Source organism: Anabrus simplex, chromosome X (assembly GCF_040414725.1).
Source record: "Anabrus simplex isolate iqAnaSimp1 chromosome X, ASM4041472v1, whole genome shotgun sequence".
NCBI classification, from domain to species: domain Eukaryota; kingdom Metazoa; phylum Arthropoda; class Insecta; order Orthoptera; family Tettigoniidae; genus Anabrus; species Anabrus simplex.
Window position 1 is genome coordinate 101,573,365 of NC_090279.1, and position 19,850 is coordinate 101,593,214.

General features: G+C 37.2%; 1 protein-coding gene across 15 annotated transcripts in view; it reads right to left on the minus strand.

Annotated features, from left to right (window-relative positions):
* Positions 1–19,850, minus strand: part of LOC136886858 (zinc finger protein 41 homolog) — a 348,826-nt gene that overhangs the window by 32,303 nt on the left and 296,673 nt on the right. For 4 of the 15 annotated variants that reach the window (XR_010861834.2, XM_067159713.2, XM_067159714.2 and 1 more), the window contains one exon: positions 2,864–2,962. The exons of 6 other annotated variants lie outside the window; for them this stretch is intronic. Coding sequence is in view for 7 of the 9 variants with exons in the window: in XM_067159713.2 (XP_067015814.2) it covers positions 2,864–2,962 (99 nt within the window). In the remaining 2 variants the exon portion in view is untranslated. Of the gene's footprint in view, positions 1–2,863; positions 2,963–8,270; positions 9,674–9,826; positions 9,883–10,106; positions 10,233–19,850 lie in introns of those variants that run through there. 5 more of the 15 variants (XM_067159720.2, XM_067159717.2, XR_011019112.1 and 2 more) reach the window with 4 other exon arrangements.

Genomic DNA, 19,850 nt, shown 5'->3' on the forward strand with positions numbered 1-19,850 from the left:
ACAGTTGAGCTGAACTTATATTCTGTGCGCTTGTAGAAACTTCTTGATATAACTTACTTTTGTTCTTGTAGAACTGAGTTTATTACCACGTTACCTGTGTGAAACTTAGTCTCTGAATCAATATTAATTTCAATGTGACACCACTGCGATATACTAGGGACTATGATATTTCTTTTTAAGTCTCAGTCAGCAGAACTTAATCTCTGAACAAACATATCATTAACTAGCTGATATACCCGTGCTTCGCTACAGGATTCTCAGAAAGACTGACTTTGTGGTTTTCCTAACTGAAATCAACATAGGTCATTACAAAAATATAAGTACGAATGTAGCGATTAAAAGCAATGCTATCATATGAAATACTCGATCAGATGGAAAGCCACACATTTTAACGAACAGTGCTGCGGTTAGATTGCGGTCCAAAGTTCCAGAGGTGAGATGACCAGGCCGCAGATTGCCATGAACACCCATCTGACATTATTCCGCTAAATATGCACACTGTTCATTCCAATCAGTGCCTCAGAGTAGGGACTGAATAGCCCGAATGCTATGATGATCCAGTGTGTTACGTACCAGTAGTATCAGAAAATTTATAAATCAGGGGAATGGCATGCTAAAGAAGAAAGTTATCTAACTCCCCAGCTACTTCCCATCAATATTCAGGCAGGCTGTTACACTCTGTACGACTGGGCGAGTTGACCGTGTGGTTAGCGGTGCGCAGCTGTGAGCTTGCATCCGAGACATAGTGCATTCGAACCCCATTGTCGGCAGTGCTGAAGATGGTATTCTGTGGTTTCCCACTTTCACACCAGTCAAATGCTGGGTCTGTACCTTAATTAAGGCCTAAGGCACTCCTAGCCCTTTCCTATCCCATCGTCGCCATAAAACCTATCTATGTCGGTGCGACGTAAATCAAATAAAAATTACTCTGTACGTAGCAGTAATCTTATCTACCAGAGATGAGAGGCAACAGAAGACACAAAGCACGCCACGACAAACAATGGTCAATGTAATGGTATTGTTTATCAATGTTACGAGCTTTCTATATTGTAGGCCTTCACATTTAGTTTTCTTTCGACTCTGCGATTTGTAAAATATTTTATACCGTAAACTGTAGTTTCTTATTCTCCGACTTAACATACCGATTTTCATTAAATACTCTTTACCCATTTTCTCGTTACTCGGCGCTGATATGGACTTAGTTACAAAAATACAAATTCATGAATATCTTTGTGATCTTAGCCAGTACGGTAACAATGTATAAGACATGAATAATAGGAAATTTAATACTATATAACCTTAGTTATGTAGAATTCATCGATTACACCTCTAATAAGAAATATTCGAGAATTACATTTTAGGCTCTCCCCTAAACTACCATTTCACTCAGCGTGAATAAAATAATTTACAGCCTAGACTACAGTGACTTATTTTCTGACACTGCATACCGATTTTTATCAAGATAGGACTACTAATAACAACAATATTTGAGAATTAAATTTTAGGAGTTCCCCTAAACTACCATTTTTCTCAGCGTGAATACAATTATTGACAGCCTAGATTATAGCAACTTATTCGTCAACTTTGCATACCCATTTTCTTTAAAATACGACCACTAATAACATAAATAGTTAAGAATTTAATTTTAGGCCTTGACCTAAACTACCATTTCACTCAGCGTGAGTAAAATGATTTATAGCCTAGATTGTAGAGGCTCATCCCCCGACTTCACATACCGATTTTCATTAGACCACTATTAACAAATAGTTGAGAATTCAATTTTAGGCCTTCCCCTAAACTACCATTTCACTCAGCGTGAGTAAAACGATTTATAGCCTAGATTGTAGAGGCTCACCCCCCGACTTCACATACCGATTTTAATTAAATTCTCTTCAACCGTTCTCTCGTGATGCGTGTACATACATATAGACAGACAGACAGACATTACGGAAAAGCAAAAAGTGCATTTTCTTGTTACTATGGACATGACCGATACAGAAATACCATTATTTTCAAATTCTGAGCAATGTACAGACAAAACTCTTATTTTATATATATAGATTACAATGTGACACTATTACGTTATACTATTAACTGTAACATTTTGTTAAATCTCAGTCAGCAAAATTTCATTTATAAACAAGGGCGTTTATGAAAGTGTTCAAACTTTCACATGAATGTTAATGCAAGTGATTACCATAATCGTGTGCTATGACACCAAGGTTTCACTCTGAACTCAAACTGTGTTCTTTACCCAGTTCAAACAAAATTGTGTATAATTTCTTCTGAACAGTGTGTAAATTATTTGTATGTGACTGACAGCAGGGCTTTGATAAACTCGCTAACAGTCACCTATTTTTTTAATGATAAGTGCACTAACAACGAACTGTACTTTTCATTTCAACCTTAGCTCTTCATCAAAATTTTTAGTATTATTTCATGACTGACAGCAGTGTCTTTATAAACTCTAGAACAGTCATACATTTCTTTCAACGTCAAGTGCTACTTTATTTAGTGGAAAATCACCACGAACTGTGCCAAGTGCGCAAACAATTTTCAGTTTCATTATTTCTATTCATGAACTGTGCTTCATTTTCTTCCAATCTCGATGCTACTAGCATCTACATCTTTAGTGAACTTATAAATTCTATCTACAAGATTAAGAGTGAATTCTACTGCATATCCCAACCATATTAAATGAAACAGTGCTGTTAAACCAAAGTTCAGGTGACTGTGTAAATTTGGACACTCGTATAACTTATGTGACGAGTGATTACCCCGCAACATCGTTGGAGAACGTCCAGAACATCGAAAGTTAGAGACTCAAGCCCATATCAAATCAACCTGGGTGTTCCGGCCTTACCTCAACGTAATATTGGCAACTTGCAGAACGTGTTCCAGGCCCGTTCAGCCTGGTGAACTGGGAGCACGGCTCATCAAAAGGCGATGTTGGAGACAGCGACTATAAACAGTAAAGTGATGTGCACTTTAAAATGCATTTTCTGAATAAAAGCTACTATTTAATCTCTTTAAAATTTTTCTTGTAGATAGGACCCTGCCTCCTGTACCAAGCCCTAGGTAGAAACCACCCAGAATTGCCCTGAGACCTACTTCGTGCTAACTTTAATATTAATTCATAAAGTCGGGCTATTTAACAGGTACAATATGTTCCACAAAATCCAAGTAAATCTTGACCAAGATACCTGAGGCCAGCAAGCCCTTACCCGATCCTTCTTGTTGATAAATATAATTATTAAAAGTGAAATAAATATTGTTTATAACTAATTTTAAGGATAGACATGAAATTTCTAATTTACTTAGGCCAATGTGTTTGCTTAAATTGTTTTGAATGATGAGGTATACCTTGGAAATTTGTATACTACGATATATGTTCACAAACTCGAATGACTGAATGAAGAGAATGATAGGATTGAATGTTAAACTTTTTGAATTTGTCGATCAATTCAATCCCTAAAAACATTTGAATGAATTGTGACACTGTACATAAAGGACTTGGTCTATAGTTAATGCTAAGAAACAATGTTAGGTTTTGGTTAACCCAATCAATACACATCACTTTTCAAGTGAACTATTTAAAAGAAAAATATATTAAAAATATTTAGGGACATGTTTCGTCTCTATCTGAGACTTCATCAGCCATATAATCACATGGTAGATTACAAAACTCAAAAAATGGAAGAACCCAATGCCATTTTAAGGACTATTTGAGAAACGCAAAAGATATAAATATCTATACCTTTACACAAATTGACCTCACTTCTTGCAAAAACTTTTGCTTCAATGTTAAAAAATGAAATATAACTTGAAATTGACAAGCCTGACATAACGTCTCGTATGGAATCAATGTCCATAGTTGCTGCCCGTATTTAAATTCAATTCTTAAAAACTTTTGAATGAATTGTGACACTGTATATAAAGAACTCGGTCTAGAGTGAATGCTAACGTCTTAGATATGTCAAATTCTTAGGAAAATGCACCGTGTACTTTAGGAGTTATAGGGGTGGATAATACCCACATTCTAGATGCTTCGCCACAATCTGGTATAAAAGGAGGGCGATCCGAACTACAGGGTCAGTGTATGTTACTCCACCGTCTCTGCAACACGGGTGGAGCGCTACAAGTGCGGACCGAACCTATGGTCGGATGAGTCTTTGCATTTCGAGTGTTCGGTTCCAGCGGAGTTGGAACTTTGATTTTCTTCAAGTGCCATGTTAGGCCTTGTGTTTCAGTGACTAACTGAAGGAACTTAGAATTTCTCTCGTGAGTGTCGTAACTTTTACAAGTACTACATTTGAACTCGTATTTTGAACTTGTATTTTCGTAAACAGATTTTTGGGAACATAGTAATTTTCTGAGTGTCTAATTTGGACTTGTGTTTTACGACAAGCGGTGGAAACATAAAATTTTTCGTGTGAATGTTGCTATTTTCCAAGTACCACATTCAACTTGTGCTTCTTGACAAGTGGAAACTTAGAGTATTTCAGAGTATTACGTTCGAACTTATGCTTCATAACAGATTGTGGAAACATGAAATATTTTTCGAGTGCTGCATTTGGACTTGTATTTAAACTTGTCATCGTAACAGACTGTGAAAACATAGAGTACCCATGCCATATCTGAGTTTGTGTCATAATTAAACTCACAATTTATGCTTCGTAATCATTTTTCATGGATGGTGTTAGACTCTTTCCAAGTGCAGTTTTACATTAATGATCACTTAATTTTGTTTATCGACGGAATAGGACATTTCCGAGTACCATTTAATTTACTTAATTTATTTCAAACGTGCCATTGTGTCCTGAACTTGCATAAACTGTGCATCTTGTGCTCTAATCATAAACTGACGAGATCAGTGAGTTAGTGACCCAATAGAACATTCTAGTCTGCCATGCCAATGTTAACAAGCTCATGTCATGAACTTGACATTATAAATTACACATTATTTTCTCAAGTATTAATTCGACTAACATCCAACACAAGGTCAGATATTCAGTTCAATCATCTTATTTTCAAGTGACAATTTATGAACATTTACAATTCAGCGAGGTGTTTGAATCAAGATTTTAGTAACACTTGACATATTTCATTTGCAATGAGTGAACGCAATAATTTAAAGGCCAATCTATTTAACAGAGCTACAAGTAAGTTGAATGCCGTACGGGGAACTTGTGTGTGAATCACACCTCACCTTTCATCAACATTGTCATGGGAGATCGAACCCCGGAACGTGTGCGCCTGGAGAATCGAGAACTCTCAAATCCTCGAGAACTTCACATCTAGGACGGGCATGGTTCCTGTTCAGGCCGTGCCCAGCAACCATCCCAGAGTCCGGAGATTCCAGCCTGCTACGACGCTTCAACTCAACTTGTATAAAAGGTGATATTAATTTGTCTTCAATGAACAATAAAATCAGATTATAAAAAAATTTAAGATCAATGAACTAATACCCCTTTCTGTACCAACTCCAATGTTTTCATGCCACACTCTCAGAAATAGTCCATGCTCTTCAAGTTAGTGTCAGCGCCTCAACGACAGACATTTTTCCTGGTACAATATACATATATATATATATATATATATCTTTTGAGTCTCTCAAACAGTCCTTAAAAAGGGATTGGATTCTTCCATTTTTTCAGTTTCTGATTTTTGAGTTTCGTGATCTACCACGTGATTTTATGGCTGATGAAGTCTCAAATAGACATGAAACATGTTCCTAAATATTTTTAATATGTTTTTATTTAAATAGTTCACTTGTAAAGTTATGTATTCATTGGGTGGACCAAAACCTAACATTGTTTCTTAGTTTTAACTGTATCAATACGGATCTATACGATGAAATTCGTAAACTGTACTATAGTTAATGATCGGGCGAAGGGGGAAGCCGGTCTTGTGTATCTTGGGGAGAGTTTTGGCGGTGGGTAGGCCTGAGTTCATAAAATTAGTTAAGTTTTTCCTTGCTCTGTCAAGAAGTATGAAGTATTCTCGAGAGTCTGCTTAAGGTGATGTTGGATTCTTGGGGTAGGGTCCTTATTTACTGTAGAAAATGAGCTATCTTTAACAAATTGATTTGTTTTGCTAATATATTCAACTTTATCCATTATAACGGTGGTGTTACCCTTATCCGCTTTTGAAGTGATAAGGTTATTACCATTAGATTTTTGTTATGAGCAGTAAGGGGTGAATTAGGGGTGTTAATATTGTATGTTTTACTTCAATTCTTACTTCATCCTGTTTTTCTGCTGGCAATCTGCTAATGACTAATTCTGCTTCTACTGTTGTACTGATGGCTGTTCGGAACCCCTGGCTAAAATGGAACTTTCATCGTCATTCAATGACCTCGGCCTCACGTATCTTGGCTGAGATTTACTTGGATTTTTAGAAACATACCAAGATTGATAATAATAACTTTCACAACATCCTTTTCTGGGAAAAATACGTAGATGACACTGTAGTAATGATGAATGAAAGCATAACAGATGCTACTACCAAATAACATTGATTCACATATAAAATTTATACTTGAATCTGAAATTGGACAAAAAATTAATCTTTTGGACTTAATTATTATCAGGCACCCAGGCTCCTTCAGAAAACCCACTCAGTCAGTCACTACAATCCGTCAAGATTCTTCACACCCTCAAATTCACAAACGAGCAGCATACAACAGCATGGTGTACCGAGCCTTCAATGTTCCAATAGCTGCCTCTGTGGATCAGTGGTAGAGTGTCGGCCACCGGGTCCCAAGATAGCGGGTTCAAACCCGGCAGAGGTAGTCGGATTTTTGAAGGATGGAAAAAAGTCCATTCGACACTCCATGTCGTACGATGTCGGCATGTAAAAGATCTCTGGTGACCCGACAAAATTAATTAAATCTCAGCCATAGACGCCCAAGAGAGTTTCGGTTTACTTGGTCTGCCATCTAGTGGACCTAGAGTAAAACGGAACGTCGAAATTGACGAGCAGACAGCCAGATGGCGTCAAATTGAAATGTCTGCACACGGTAGCTGAGGCCATACGATTATTATAATAATAATAATAATTATTATTATTATTAATGTTCCAATGTCAAAAAGACACCTTAAAAATGAGTTGAACACTATTTGTAATGGGATAACAGTTTCTTTATTGAAAGAATAATCATTAAATATAAATATCGCCCCTCAACCTCTTTGAAAAAAGATAAAGAAAATAACAACTCTTTTTCTACCTTTACGTTCAATGAACACATTTACAAAGTCACCAACATCTTCATAAAGCATGATGTAAAAGTAGTTTCCAAAACCAATAATAGGAATGCAGATGTCTTACATAATGCCACATCCATAAACACGTTCAATAGTTTTTCAAATTCAGGAGTTTACAGCATTAATTGCAACAGTTGTGGTTCTTGTTACGTTGGACAGACTGGAAGGAGCTTTAATATAAGATACTTAGAACACATTAATGCCCTGAAGTAGAATAGGTTTTCAGCTCTGGGACAGCATATGGGTGACTATAATCACAAAATCACAGACATAAGATAGCATATGGAAATTCTCAAAATTATCATCCTTAACATTATAGAAAGCTGCTTCATACATATAGATCAATATTTTAACCCAAATTATAAACTTGTTGACATAGAAATGCCAAATATCCTGTTTGACCTTCTAATTCCCATTGTTTAGAAACGTCAAACCAAAAAGTCGTAATTCAATTTTTCATACTATTCACAGCAGCTATCTGTTTCCCCACATCTTTCAGCACCGCCTTAATCCCCTTCCCTTCTCTCCCCTTTCCTTTCCCCGCCACCCTCTCCTTTTCCGAATTTTTCTTTGAATCTCACCATCCAATCTCAACTCCTCCTCATTAGTATGAGGCACACAATAGTAGGACACACACCACATGCTGCAACGAAAGGTAAGTCTCATATAACCTATAATACTTGATCAGAACTCTCTCTCCATTTAGTTCATTTTTGACTATCACTTATTTAGGTTAATTTCATGGACACTGCGTTGAATTACGAATTCCTAATCTTTTTTTTTTTTGCTAGTTGTTTTACGTCGCACCGACACAGATAGGTCTTACGGCGACGATGGGACAGGAAAGGGCTAGGAGTGGGAAGGAAGCGGCCGTGGCCTTAATGAAGGTACAGCCCCAGCATGCCTGGTGTGAAAATGGGAAACCACGGAAAACCATTTTCAGGGCTGCCGACAGTGGGGTTCGAACCTACTATCTCCCGAATACTGGATACAGGCCGCACTTAAGCGACTGCAGCTATCGAGCTCGGTAATTCCTAATCTAAGAACGTGCCAGCTGTTTATAGATATCTTTGTGTGCCGTCATTGAATCAACCATTAGACAACTCTTCAGCGTTTTCAGGATATTTTAACAGGCTGCACTAATGAAACATTTAAAAATGATATAACGCATCTAAGGAATTTAGATCTCACCAAGAGCCTTATTTTAATTTCATCTTATATCTTACGTGTTGTGCACATTGTTCATTTTATGAGCATCAGATGTTTTTAATACCTCTTAACATCATTTGTGCACGTTTGTACATTTGTTCTAGTTACAGTATTAGATGTTTTGTACAGTTTTTTGTATTATGGCTGATGATGGCCAGTCAAGGCCGAAACTAGTCCCTAGATTAAGAATGTAATGTTAGTTATTATTGTGATTACAATTCAATACGGATTCAAAAGATGAAGTTTATATCCTATGATTACTCTTATATCACGTCATTCGTTTCATCTCATTAACTCCTCTGATGAGGTTGACGTCAGGAAGTAAAAACTTGCCACGAATTAATTCATGTAAGATTTTACTGAAATCAAACGATCCATTCTTGAACTCTTCGAGAAGACTTTTGAATGAAATTTCATCAAGCCTGAGTGAATTGAATTTAGTAAAAACTGCAGCAATTCATGGCCAATGGGGCCAAATAGATACCTGGAAGGTGTGCCAAGAGTTAAAACTAAAATCTTTCAAGAACTGGAATAAGAAAGATCACAAAGGTAAAGACATCTCTTGTTGAGGCAGTACTCTCCAGCCAACAAACACCAGGAATTGTCATGCAATGAATGGAGAGAAGGCAATAAAAATGATTGTCTATAGCATACCAGATAGGTCCACTTGTCCTTTTTCTCGGCGACTGTCTACAAGGTGAACTTTCACGGAACTTTGAGAGCATTTAACTTTCACTTGTGTGAAGAGGTATAGATCTCACCATCAGATTCGAAACTCAAGAAAGTCAGCCTGAAGAAGTGAAGACAGGAAAGAGGCTTAGCTATGAGCCTACTATTAAATACTTCCAAGAAAATTACTGCCAATGGTTCAATGATATGAGGAAGAGGGACTACTCCTTTCTCCAAATGGTTCGGCCTAGCCAAGGGATTCAATATACCAATTGCTTTACTTGCACTCTAAGGTGCTATTTATATATGTGGGAGCCATACTTATGGAACTTAAGTGCACAGTAACACAGTTAGGAATCTATCAGTTAGTCTATTTAATTCAAAATAATTGATTTGTCCCGTCTTCCGCACTCTTCATCATCATGGAAACCTGCAAATGCTGCAGGAAGATTCTGAAATAAAAAATAAACTGAAGTTCTTCTCCGTTATTGTGTGGGTGTTGTAGTTGATTCAGCTGGAGTAGCTTCTACCTAAAATAAATTTAAAAAAAATATATAGACTATCTGTTCTATAAAATGTGGTGAACTTAACTTTTTATAAATTTGTGATTATATGCACATGAACTTTTCATTTCTGCAATTAGTATTATAAAGCATCTGTAGACCAACTGTGTAAACACTTACATGACTTGCAGTTTGGAAATCCTCAAAAACTTCAATACCAGCGTTAGTTTGTACTTCTGTAACAATACAATAACATTATTTACTTGTAAGACTGATTATTATGATAATACGCAAATGTATCCACCACAAATAACACTACTGTACTCCAGAAATTATAAAAGAAGGTAATAAATTTAAAATAGGTTTTGACAGTTATGATCATTACAAACTATTTTGTTCAAACACCAACCAGTTATTTCAAGAACTTAATAAAAATAATTACACCAGCTAAAATTCTTACCTAGATACTCCACATTACAATCTTATGGATTTTCATCTGGTTCAACATGATCGTTGAGCACTGGCACAATTTTCATTAAATTTTCCAGGTGGATACTTTACTCATCCTGTCCGTCATCTCTCCACCCTGTAATCGATATTTTCTTTCTTTTCATTCTTTTTCATATTTCCTTACAGTTATTTTATCTGCTTAATCTGCTGTGAATTTGAGGTGAGCTTTTAAGCCAAGAAAATTGTATGCTCGGAAAAAACTAACTGCCACCGCTATCAACATTGGTTAACCTTGCGATGTGCATTAAACTTTCTGCCAAGTGTCACTTTTGGCTTTTAGCATGGATACATTGCCTTACAACAGACGTATGTTTGGAAATAATTTCCAAAAGAAGAACTCTCTTGAAAGGATATTTGAATTATGCATTCACATACTCTCTGCTTTTACCATAATGCATTCAAGCCAGAGCAAATTCAGTCAAAACAACCTCTGTATGTTGACTTCACATAACATGCATAGGTTTACAGCTGTATGTGCATTTGAGCAGAACCAAAAATCCCACTGTTCAGCCATGGCTTCCTAGATTTGCAGTGATTGTGACTATTGAGAGTTAACATGTTCGTTAACATACTGTAATGCAGGAAACATTTGGATAAATGCAAGAATCTTGACATCTTTAAGAAAAGTAGGATTTCACGACTCATTGTCATTTTAAAAATATATAAATATTATACCTGGATAAAAGCCAGTTTGCATTAACAAGCCTTAACAAAAAGCCAAGCTTTTGGCCAAGTTTCATCGGCTTTCATCAGGGCAAAGCTGCTTATGTACGCAGTCACGACCCCTACTTAATGGACTCAGGGATGTTAATGATGGAGCAAGTCGTGCTGTGCCAAGCTGGTGTTACATATCTACCAGGTGTCTACAATTAAAGTACAGCATGGGCTGTAATTATGTGAATCTCAAAATTTTGTAGATATGCTAATTAAGCAATACACTTGTAAATTATGCCACAAAAATTATGAGTTCCAAGTTTTGCCACAAGGCAAAAATATGGCACTCTAAGCAATGGTAGAGGTCACAGAAAAAAGGCAGGAAGAATCAAACACATGATAATGGTGGCTCTGGGAGGTTTATTAGCATTTATGGCTACAAACACTCTTCGATATGGCTTCCAAACTCGTTACACGACATGGTCGACAGTTGCCCGCAGCATATTGGGTGAAATCAGAGAGACATGTCATCGTATGCTAGCCTTTAGCTCAGGAAGAGACTGGACATGCCCCTGATAAGCACGATCTTTCAAATATCCTCACAACCAGAAGTAACACGGATTTAGATCGGGGCACCGCGAGGCCACACATCTGGAAAATGCTTAGAGATAATGTGCTCATTACTGAAGGTTTCTTGAAGCATTTCTTTCACTTGGCAAGCAATAAATGGTGTAGCCCCCTCTTGCACGAAAATGACAGTAAGGTTACAGTTGTGTTCCTGCAAAGCTGGAATCACGTATTGCACAAGGAGGTCCTTATAAGGTGCAGATGTCACTGTACACCCAACAGGGCCACGAGAGGTCTTCTCCTCAAAGAAAAGTGGACCGAAAATGAAGGAGCTTGCAAAACCACACCAAACAGTCACCTAAGCTGAATGCAAAGGTTGTTCCTGCACAACGTTTGGAGGAGTCGAACCCCATATGCGACACTTCAGTGTACTCCCTGCACCCTCGAGAGTAAAATGAGCCTTGTCAGTCCACAGAATATTCCCCGGCCACATGTTGTCCATTTTCACACGCGCCACAATCCAATTTGTGAACAATGTGAAGTTTATAGGGATACCAGTGTAAAATGCACCACAAAATCTTGGGAACTGTTGATCGGGGGATTGAAAATTCACGTGACACAGCTCGAGCACTGGTTACAGAATTGGGAGAATGTGCTGCACGGTCTGCTACGACTACAGTAACTTCATCAACAATGTCCACGGGATTGGGCCGCCGTCCTCTCCCGGGTGCAACACCTGATTGATCTGTTCCCTCGAATTTCTTAATCATTTTCTTCACCCCATTACTTGTCATGGAATCACTTCTCTGCTAATTCTGTTGGCGGTATTTCCACAATGCAGCATTGCTATTACTGCCATTCTGATAAATAAGCATTACATTTCACATGGAAAGGTTAAACTTTTCTTACTTTGCAACGAAGATCCATTTCACAAAAGGAAACAACATGCATCACCAAGCAACAACCAAGGAAGTGACACAAGGATATTCTATTGGAAGAACATTTTGACATCAGAGTTATGGAATATTGTACATTCTGACCACTTACAGCACCATATTTTCACCTGGTGGCAAAACTTGGAACTAATAATGCTTGTGGCATAATTCGCAAGCACATTACTTAGTTAGTATATCTAGAAAATTTCAGACTCCTACGATCATTACAGCCCGTGCTGTACCGTGCTGAATACCATAACTTTAATTCTGGGCAGCTGGTAACTCTGGAGTACAGGTCTCCATGTTAAAATCATAGATGATAGCTGGGCAAAAGGTTGGTCACATTGGAATGGCACATGAAGCGATGTTAGCGCCACAACAGCAGCTTATTGTACGACACGTGAGTTTTTTAAAACATGGGAGAAATATTTTTAATGTAACCGCGATGATACAAATACAAATTAAATCGGCCGACAACAATTGCACTTTTAACACAGCGATTAAGTTTACAATAAAATATACCATCACACAAAATTATACAAGACAAATCTACTACGAACTTCTTAGGCCTATTAACGCGATGTTAGAAAATACAGAAGAAATCGGCCGACAAGATTATCACTTTTAATACACCCATAATTGTTACAGTAATATACACAGGTGCTAACTCAAAAGATTTTGGATAAAATCTGATGTACGATAATTCAGAAACTTTATTCACATTGGTAGAGGCTCTATACCCCCAGATCACTGCCATCACTACCGTTGCCTTCATTGTCGTCGTCCAGGCAGATCATAAATTCCTTACAGTCTCACATGATGCCGAGTTAATTTACGTTGTGACATGGCTAATGTTCCTCTTTCACGAAGTCACATTCACTCGAACAATTCCCTCTCGGAACAGTCCTTCAAATCAAATCAAATCAAATCAAATATCAAATCAAATCAAAATCTCTTTATTTGCAAATGAGGTGTCTACCTCGGTGGCAAATGGTACACTAAAATACATTATTGTCAAGCACTAAATATTAAATTAACAAGAGAAGAAAATTTTCCTATAATACAATATTATACAATTTATGCTAACAATTTTTTCTATTAAACACACAGCTCATCCTTAATAAATTTATATTGTTTACAAAATTCTACTTATAATATCTCGTGTACTACTTACAAATATAGTCAACTGATATACAGTATGTGGAATTACCTCAAATGATACTATACAACGGGTATAAGATTAAACTTTACATTGCATTAATTTTTTTTTTTTTTTTACCCATTCTGGAACCTAAGTAGCATAACAACCTGCTACGTCTTAACCAGAGCCCCTTTTGCCACCACTTTTCAGAGTTCCTGAAAGGCATTCACAGCTACCGTAGCAGTCCCAGGGCCCTCGAAGTCCCCACTGTACTTCACCCCTACAGGCAGTCCCCTACTTTGGCTGTCCAAACTCCTTAGACCAGGGGATGGAATTAATTTATTCACACACATTTTTTTAAATTTACAATAACCTGCACTGGTCGAATGCCCTCTAACACTTTATTCATTTTCTCTGTTGCTGTTTATTCTCTTGTTGACTATCGGTACAGATTTTGGAAAAGGATCAAACACTACCCCTGGTAAACTGTTCCACTCCTTCACACCCTTCCTAATGAATGAAAATTTACCCCAATTGCTTCTGCTAAAATTCCTTCTAATTTTATATTTGTGGTCAGTCCTGCCGATATAATTATTTTCCAACTGAAGCCTCTCATGGATATCTCCCCATGCTTCTTCTCTCGTATAGGCTCTATATAATCCTATAAATCTAGTTTTCTCCCTTCTCTTACTTAAAGTTTCCCACCCAAGTTCCTTTAACATTTCTGATACACTACTCTTTCTCCTGAAATCCCCTGTTACAAATCTTGCTGCTTTCCTCTGCACACTATCTATTTCTTTTATTAGGTATTCTTGGTGAGGATCCCAAACACTGTTTGCATATTCCAATAATGGACGAACCATACTCAAGTAATTTTTTTCTTTTAATTCTTTGCTGCATCCTTTAAGTAGCTTCATTATGACATGTAACGATCTGTATGCTTGCCCAACAATGTCATCAACATGACCCTTCCAGTGCAAATTACTTTCAAATCTCACACCTCAGTATTTGCACTTGCCATCTTTTGGGATAACTACCTCATCCAAAGTATATTCAAATTCGGTTTTAAAGCTCCTGTTTGTAAAAGTTGTAACAGTTGATTTGCCTCCATTAACTTTCATATTATTTTCTTCAACCCATTGTTGGATACTTTCAAGATCCCTTTGTAATTCTGAACAATCCTCAATGTTGTTTATTTCCCTATAAACAATTATGTCATCTGCATACAATCTTATTTTTGATGTTATATTGTTCCATAAATCATTTGCGTATATTAAGAAAAGTAACGGACCGATTATACTACCCTGTGCAATTCCCTTCCAAACTTTCTCTTCCTGCGATACATTATTTCCTACTTTGACTTTCTGAACCCTTGAATTTAGAAATGTTTTTATCCAACGTGTAACCCTTACATCCAATCCTATTCCCTCCAATTTCTTTAATAATATTCCATGTTCCACTCTATCAAAGGCTTTGGAAAGATCTATGGCTATGCAATCTAACTGACCTCCTGAATCCAATTGATCTGATATGTCCTGCTGAAATCCCACCAGTTGTGCCTCACAAGAAAAATTCTTTCTAAATCCATACTGGCTCCTCATGAACCAAATTTTATCATCACATATCCCTCTGATGTACTTTGATATTAAACTCTCCAGTATTTTACAAACTATACTGGTCAGGCTGATTGGTCTGTAGTTCTCTGGTTTCCTTTTATCACCCTTTCTTTTATAAATTGGTATTATTATAGATTCCTTCCATTCCTTTGGTATTACACTATTATTTATGACATAGTCAAAGAGAAATTTTAAATAAGGCACTATGCAGCACCCCATTGTCTTTAATACCTCCCCAGTAATTTGATCACTTCCTGAAGCAGTTGGATTTCTCTGAAAATATCTTCATTTGTGAATGAGAAGCTTCTTGTTTCCCTCTGTGTCTCTCCCTCTCTATCTTCTGTTTCAGTTTCCAACTCCTGACAATCATCTACTGAATCTCTAAATTCCCTACTAAATAGGTTTGCTTTCTCAGTATCTGTTAAATAGTGTTCACCCCATTCTCCCACCACTGTAGGAATTTGGATTCCTTTTCCTTTTTGATTCCTGATATATCAATACAGCTTTTTCCATTTCCCTTTGTTGTCATTATCCTCTTGAAGTATGCCATTCATATAATTCTCTTTTGCTTCCTTTTTCACTCTATTCAGTTCCCTCATTAGCTGTTTTCTAGTTTCTCTACTCTCCCTACCCTCTTTGATTTTCCTGTTTACTATTCTACATTTTCTTTTTAATTTTCTTATTTCCCTTGTATAATAAACAGGGTCTGAGGTCATTTTACCCTTCTTAACAGGTACAAATTTCTTCTCTCCTTTCCAAATGATTCCTTTAAATTTAGCCCAAAGTGTATCCACGTTACTTCACTTATCCAGCAACTGAATTGTGATTTAAGGTAAGTCCCAAATTCATCAACTTTAGTTTTTCTGTACAATGTCTTGTCTTGTGTAACCCTCTTATTAAGCCTTTTTGGTACGAGTCGTACATCCATTATTACAGCCTTCAATTACCTCAGTCTTATCAACAATTTCCCATGGTTTAACCAAGAATACATCTAGTAAGTTATTGAGACGAGTCGGTTCTTGTACTGCTTGTGTAAATCCTCCCTCCCAAATTAACTTATTTGCCAGTTTATGTTCATGGGCTTCACTTGCAGCTCCATTCCATTCAACCTCAGGCAAATTTAGATATCCCCAAATTATTACCATATCATTATTATTGTTTTTATGAGTATAATCTATTATTTTCTCAAATATTTCCATGTCTCTTTCCTCTCTTGCAGGCCTGTATGTTCCTATAATTCCCACCTCCTTCATATTATCACAAACTAATTTTATCCCTAATATTTCATCCCTTTCATCGGTAAACCATTCATGCGAACAGCAAGTTTCCTTCACCAGAATAAACACCCCCCCTCCCTTTTTATCTCCTCGGTCTCTATGATAGACTGTGTACCCTTCTGGAAATACTTCTCTGTTACCCACCCCTTCTCTCAACCACGATTCCACTCCTATCACCACATCAGTCTCATAAGATTCCATCAATGTACTGAATTTTAATTGTTTATTTACCACACTTTGACAGTTTACTAAGAGCAATCTCAGACCCCCTTCCTCCCTAAAACTTTACTGTACCGGGCGAGTTGGCCGTGCGCGTAGAGGCGTGTGGCTGTGAGCTTGCATCCGGGAGATAGTAGGTTCGAATCCCACTATCGGCAGCCCTGAAGATGGTTTTCCGTGGTTTCCCATTTTCACACCAGGCAAATGCTGGGGCTGTACCTTAATTAAGGCCACGGCCGCTTCCTTCCAACTCCTAGGCCTTTCCTATCCCATCGTCGCCATAAGACCTATCTGTGTCGGTGCGACGTAAAGCCCCTAGCAAAAAAAAAAAAAAAAAAAAAAAAAAAAAAAAAAAAAAAAAAACCTTTACTGTTGCAATTGGGTAACTTGAATTTCCTTACTTTCCTGAGTTTCTTTTTCTAGTTGGATGAGCCAGCTTGAAGTGCAGCTGGCTCTTTCTACTAGTTTTCCTGGTCAGTACTATAACTCAAGGGAATTGCCTGTTTTATAGTACATATCTGAAGATTAATAAAATCTAGAACAATATTTGCTATCTTTCGTTTACCTGAATTGTTTAGATTAAGGCCATGTTTTGTATAACAGTATCTCTCAAAACTGCTGCATTCAATAACCTGAGTATTCCAAAAATGTTTACAAATTTTAACAATATCTGTATTGACCTTGTCCACTTCAATGTTCACACACAAGTCTCTACTCAAATCATGCCTGTGGGGCACGTTCACTACAAAGACGTTAGTGTGGGTAGATTCCCTAGTGTATAGTTAGGGTATGATACACAAGAAAATAGTCCAGCTTGAGGGTTGTAGAACAAGAGGTGTACCTATATACAACATTTAAATGCACCTACTAAGGCAAATTTTAAATGTAATGTTAAAATGAATATGGTGCGTCTGACCGTAAAATATAACATTTTTGAGAAGGTATCCCAGTTGTTGAGTCTTGATAAACAAGAGAATAGTCCAGCTTGAGGTGCATAGATCATAAGGCAACATATGTTATCAGTGGGAAGAATAAAACTTGTTCTCTTAATTCGCGGTAATTAACAGGCTTAATTCAGGTGGTTTCGAAGCCAACAATGTGGTCGTGTGAAGATCATAATTTGAATTAACGTCACGATTCCCAGTTCAGTATGGAAACGTGGAGACCTGACGAAAAGATTGAAAGCCAAATTAGGCGTGATATAAATGTTCATAGCCAAAAGAAATATAAGGGAAAGGAGGTGAACTCATCTTGAGTAGTGTGATGGCATAGAGGAGAGGAGCTGGGCTAATGAAGAGAGCAATAATGGAGGCCAATACGGAACAAAATAAAGTTTCTCTCAATGAGATAGCCTACCAGGCAAAGCGAAAGGCGTACTACTACATGAGCCTGAAAATTAAAATCGCCAAATTGGGCAAAGATATCAGCTTCTTGAAGCAGTGTATTATGCATGATTCTCCAATTTCTTTTTTTAAAGGCACCATTAAAAACACTGTTCCGCACCTCATTCTATCAACACTCGCCAAAAAATCAACAAAATTTGGCTAAGAAATGAAATCTCGTTTTTACACAAGAAAAAATCTTACTTGATAATAGATTTTACGAGACTCACCTTGAAGCAGCCAATTTGCTCCCTAGTGCCCAGTGGAATCTTTTCCAAGACCAAATTAATAATAGACTTTTTGACCTACTTTCGCAGAAACAACTTCATTCATTCATTCATTATTTATTTATTTACCATAAACCTTTACAGTATTTATGGAAGGCCAGGGGAAAAGGACAGGCCCCCCTACACGTAGTGCCCCCTTACCTTAGAGAAAAAAATCCAACACTTTAAAAATGAACACAACTCCACCGAAAAATCAGTCTAAAGAGACTAGTTTGTCTAAAAATGTAATTGAGAAATTACACCCCCCCCCCACCCCACCCCTGTAGTTAACCTGTCTAAAGTAACTTTAAATGAAGAAGAAACTGCTGTTCTATCGAAAGGCTCAAAGCACAACTGGCCTAACCTGAACAAAATGAACATTGCCACTACTTTAGTTACTGATTCTGAAGCCGCCATCAACAAAATGCCGCTAGAACAACACAATAAACTTAGATTCGAAGTAAAAAGGAAATTAGACAAAATTTTTACCTCTGAGAACATAAACAAAGATTCTCCTCCATTAATCCCGCTGACAATAAGCAGATTTCCAAACACAAACAAATCGCCAAACTTAAAAGGAAAATCAATAATAATGACCTAGTAGTCTCTAAAGCTGATAAAGGCAATACCACAGTTATAATGAATAAAACCGACTATGTCTCTAAAACTAAGGAATTTTTTAACAGCAGCACCTTTTCAATAATTAAGAAAGACCCAACCCAACGAATTCAGCAACAATTAAAACTAACCCTAAAGAACACTTCCTTTCTTTTCACGGACCACGAAAAATCTAAGCTATTAAGTATGAGCCCGGGTCTTCCTACAGCTAAAGCCCTCCCAAAGATCCATAAGGCCAACATCCCTATCCGCCCTATTATTAACTATTGGCCTAGTCCTCTGTATAAAGCCTCTCAAATCGTCCAAAGTTTCTTAGCTAAAAACTATCATTTTCTCGCCAATAAGTCTATTAAAAACACCATACAAACAGCAAAGCTTTTCCCTATTATTGAAAGCAACTTAAAGAAATACAGTCCTCTTAGCAAACTTGAAATACATGACTTCATCTCCATTCTGAAATTAGTCGGCAATAATCACTTTTTCACTTTTCACAAAACTATTTATCAACAAGACGGATTAGCAATGGGTTCACCCGCCTCTGGTATCTTAGCGGAGATTTATTTAGATTATCTGGAACACTGTAAAATCAACAACAAATTTCATAATTCTTCTATGGGCCAGGTACGTCGATGACACATTCATAATTATGAACGAAGAAATTAAGAATGCGGCCTCGATATTAACAGCATTGATCCCCACATTAAATTTACACTTGAGTCCGAAGCAAACAGGCTAATCAATTTTCTAGATTTGACCATTCATAGACACCCTTCCTTCAGGAAACCCACACAAACTGCAACTCCACACATCCCCAAGCACACAAACGTTCTACCTATAATAGTGTAGCGAGTTGGTGGGGTAGTAGGATCAATTAACACTAGACTGGTAGCTTCAATACTAAGATTTATTAGCTAGGCACTAAACTACATAAACTACACAACTTTTGCTCAACACACATATTATTTCAGGTCCGCATTGAACTGAGAATGAAATAATTGGTAACTTCATAAAGCACCGGC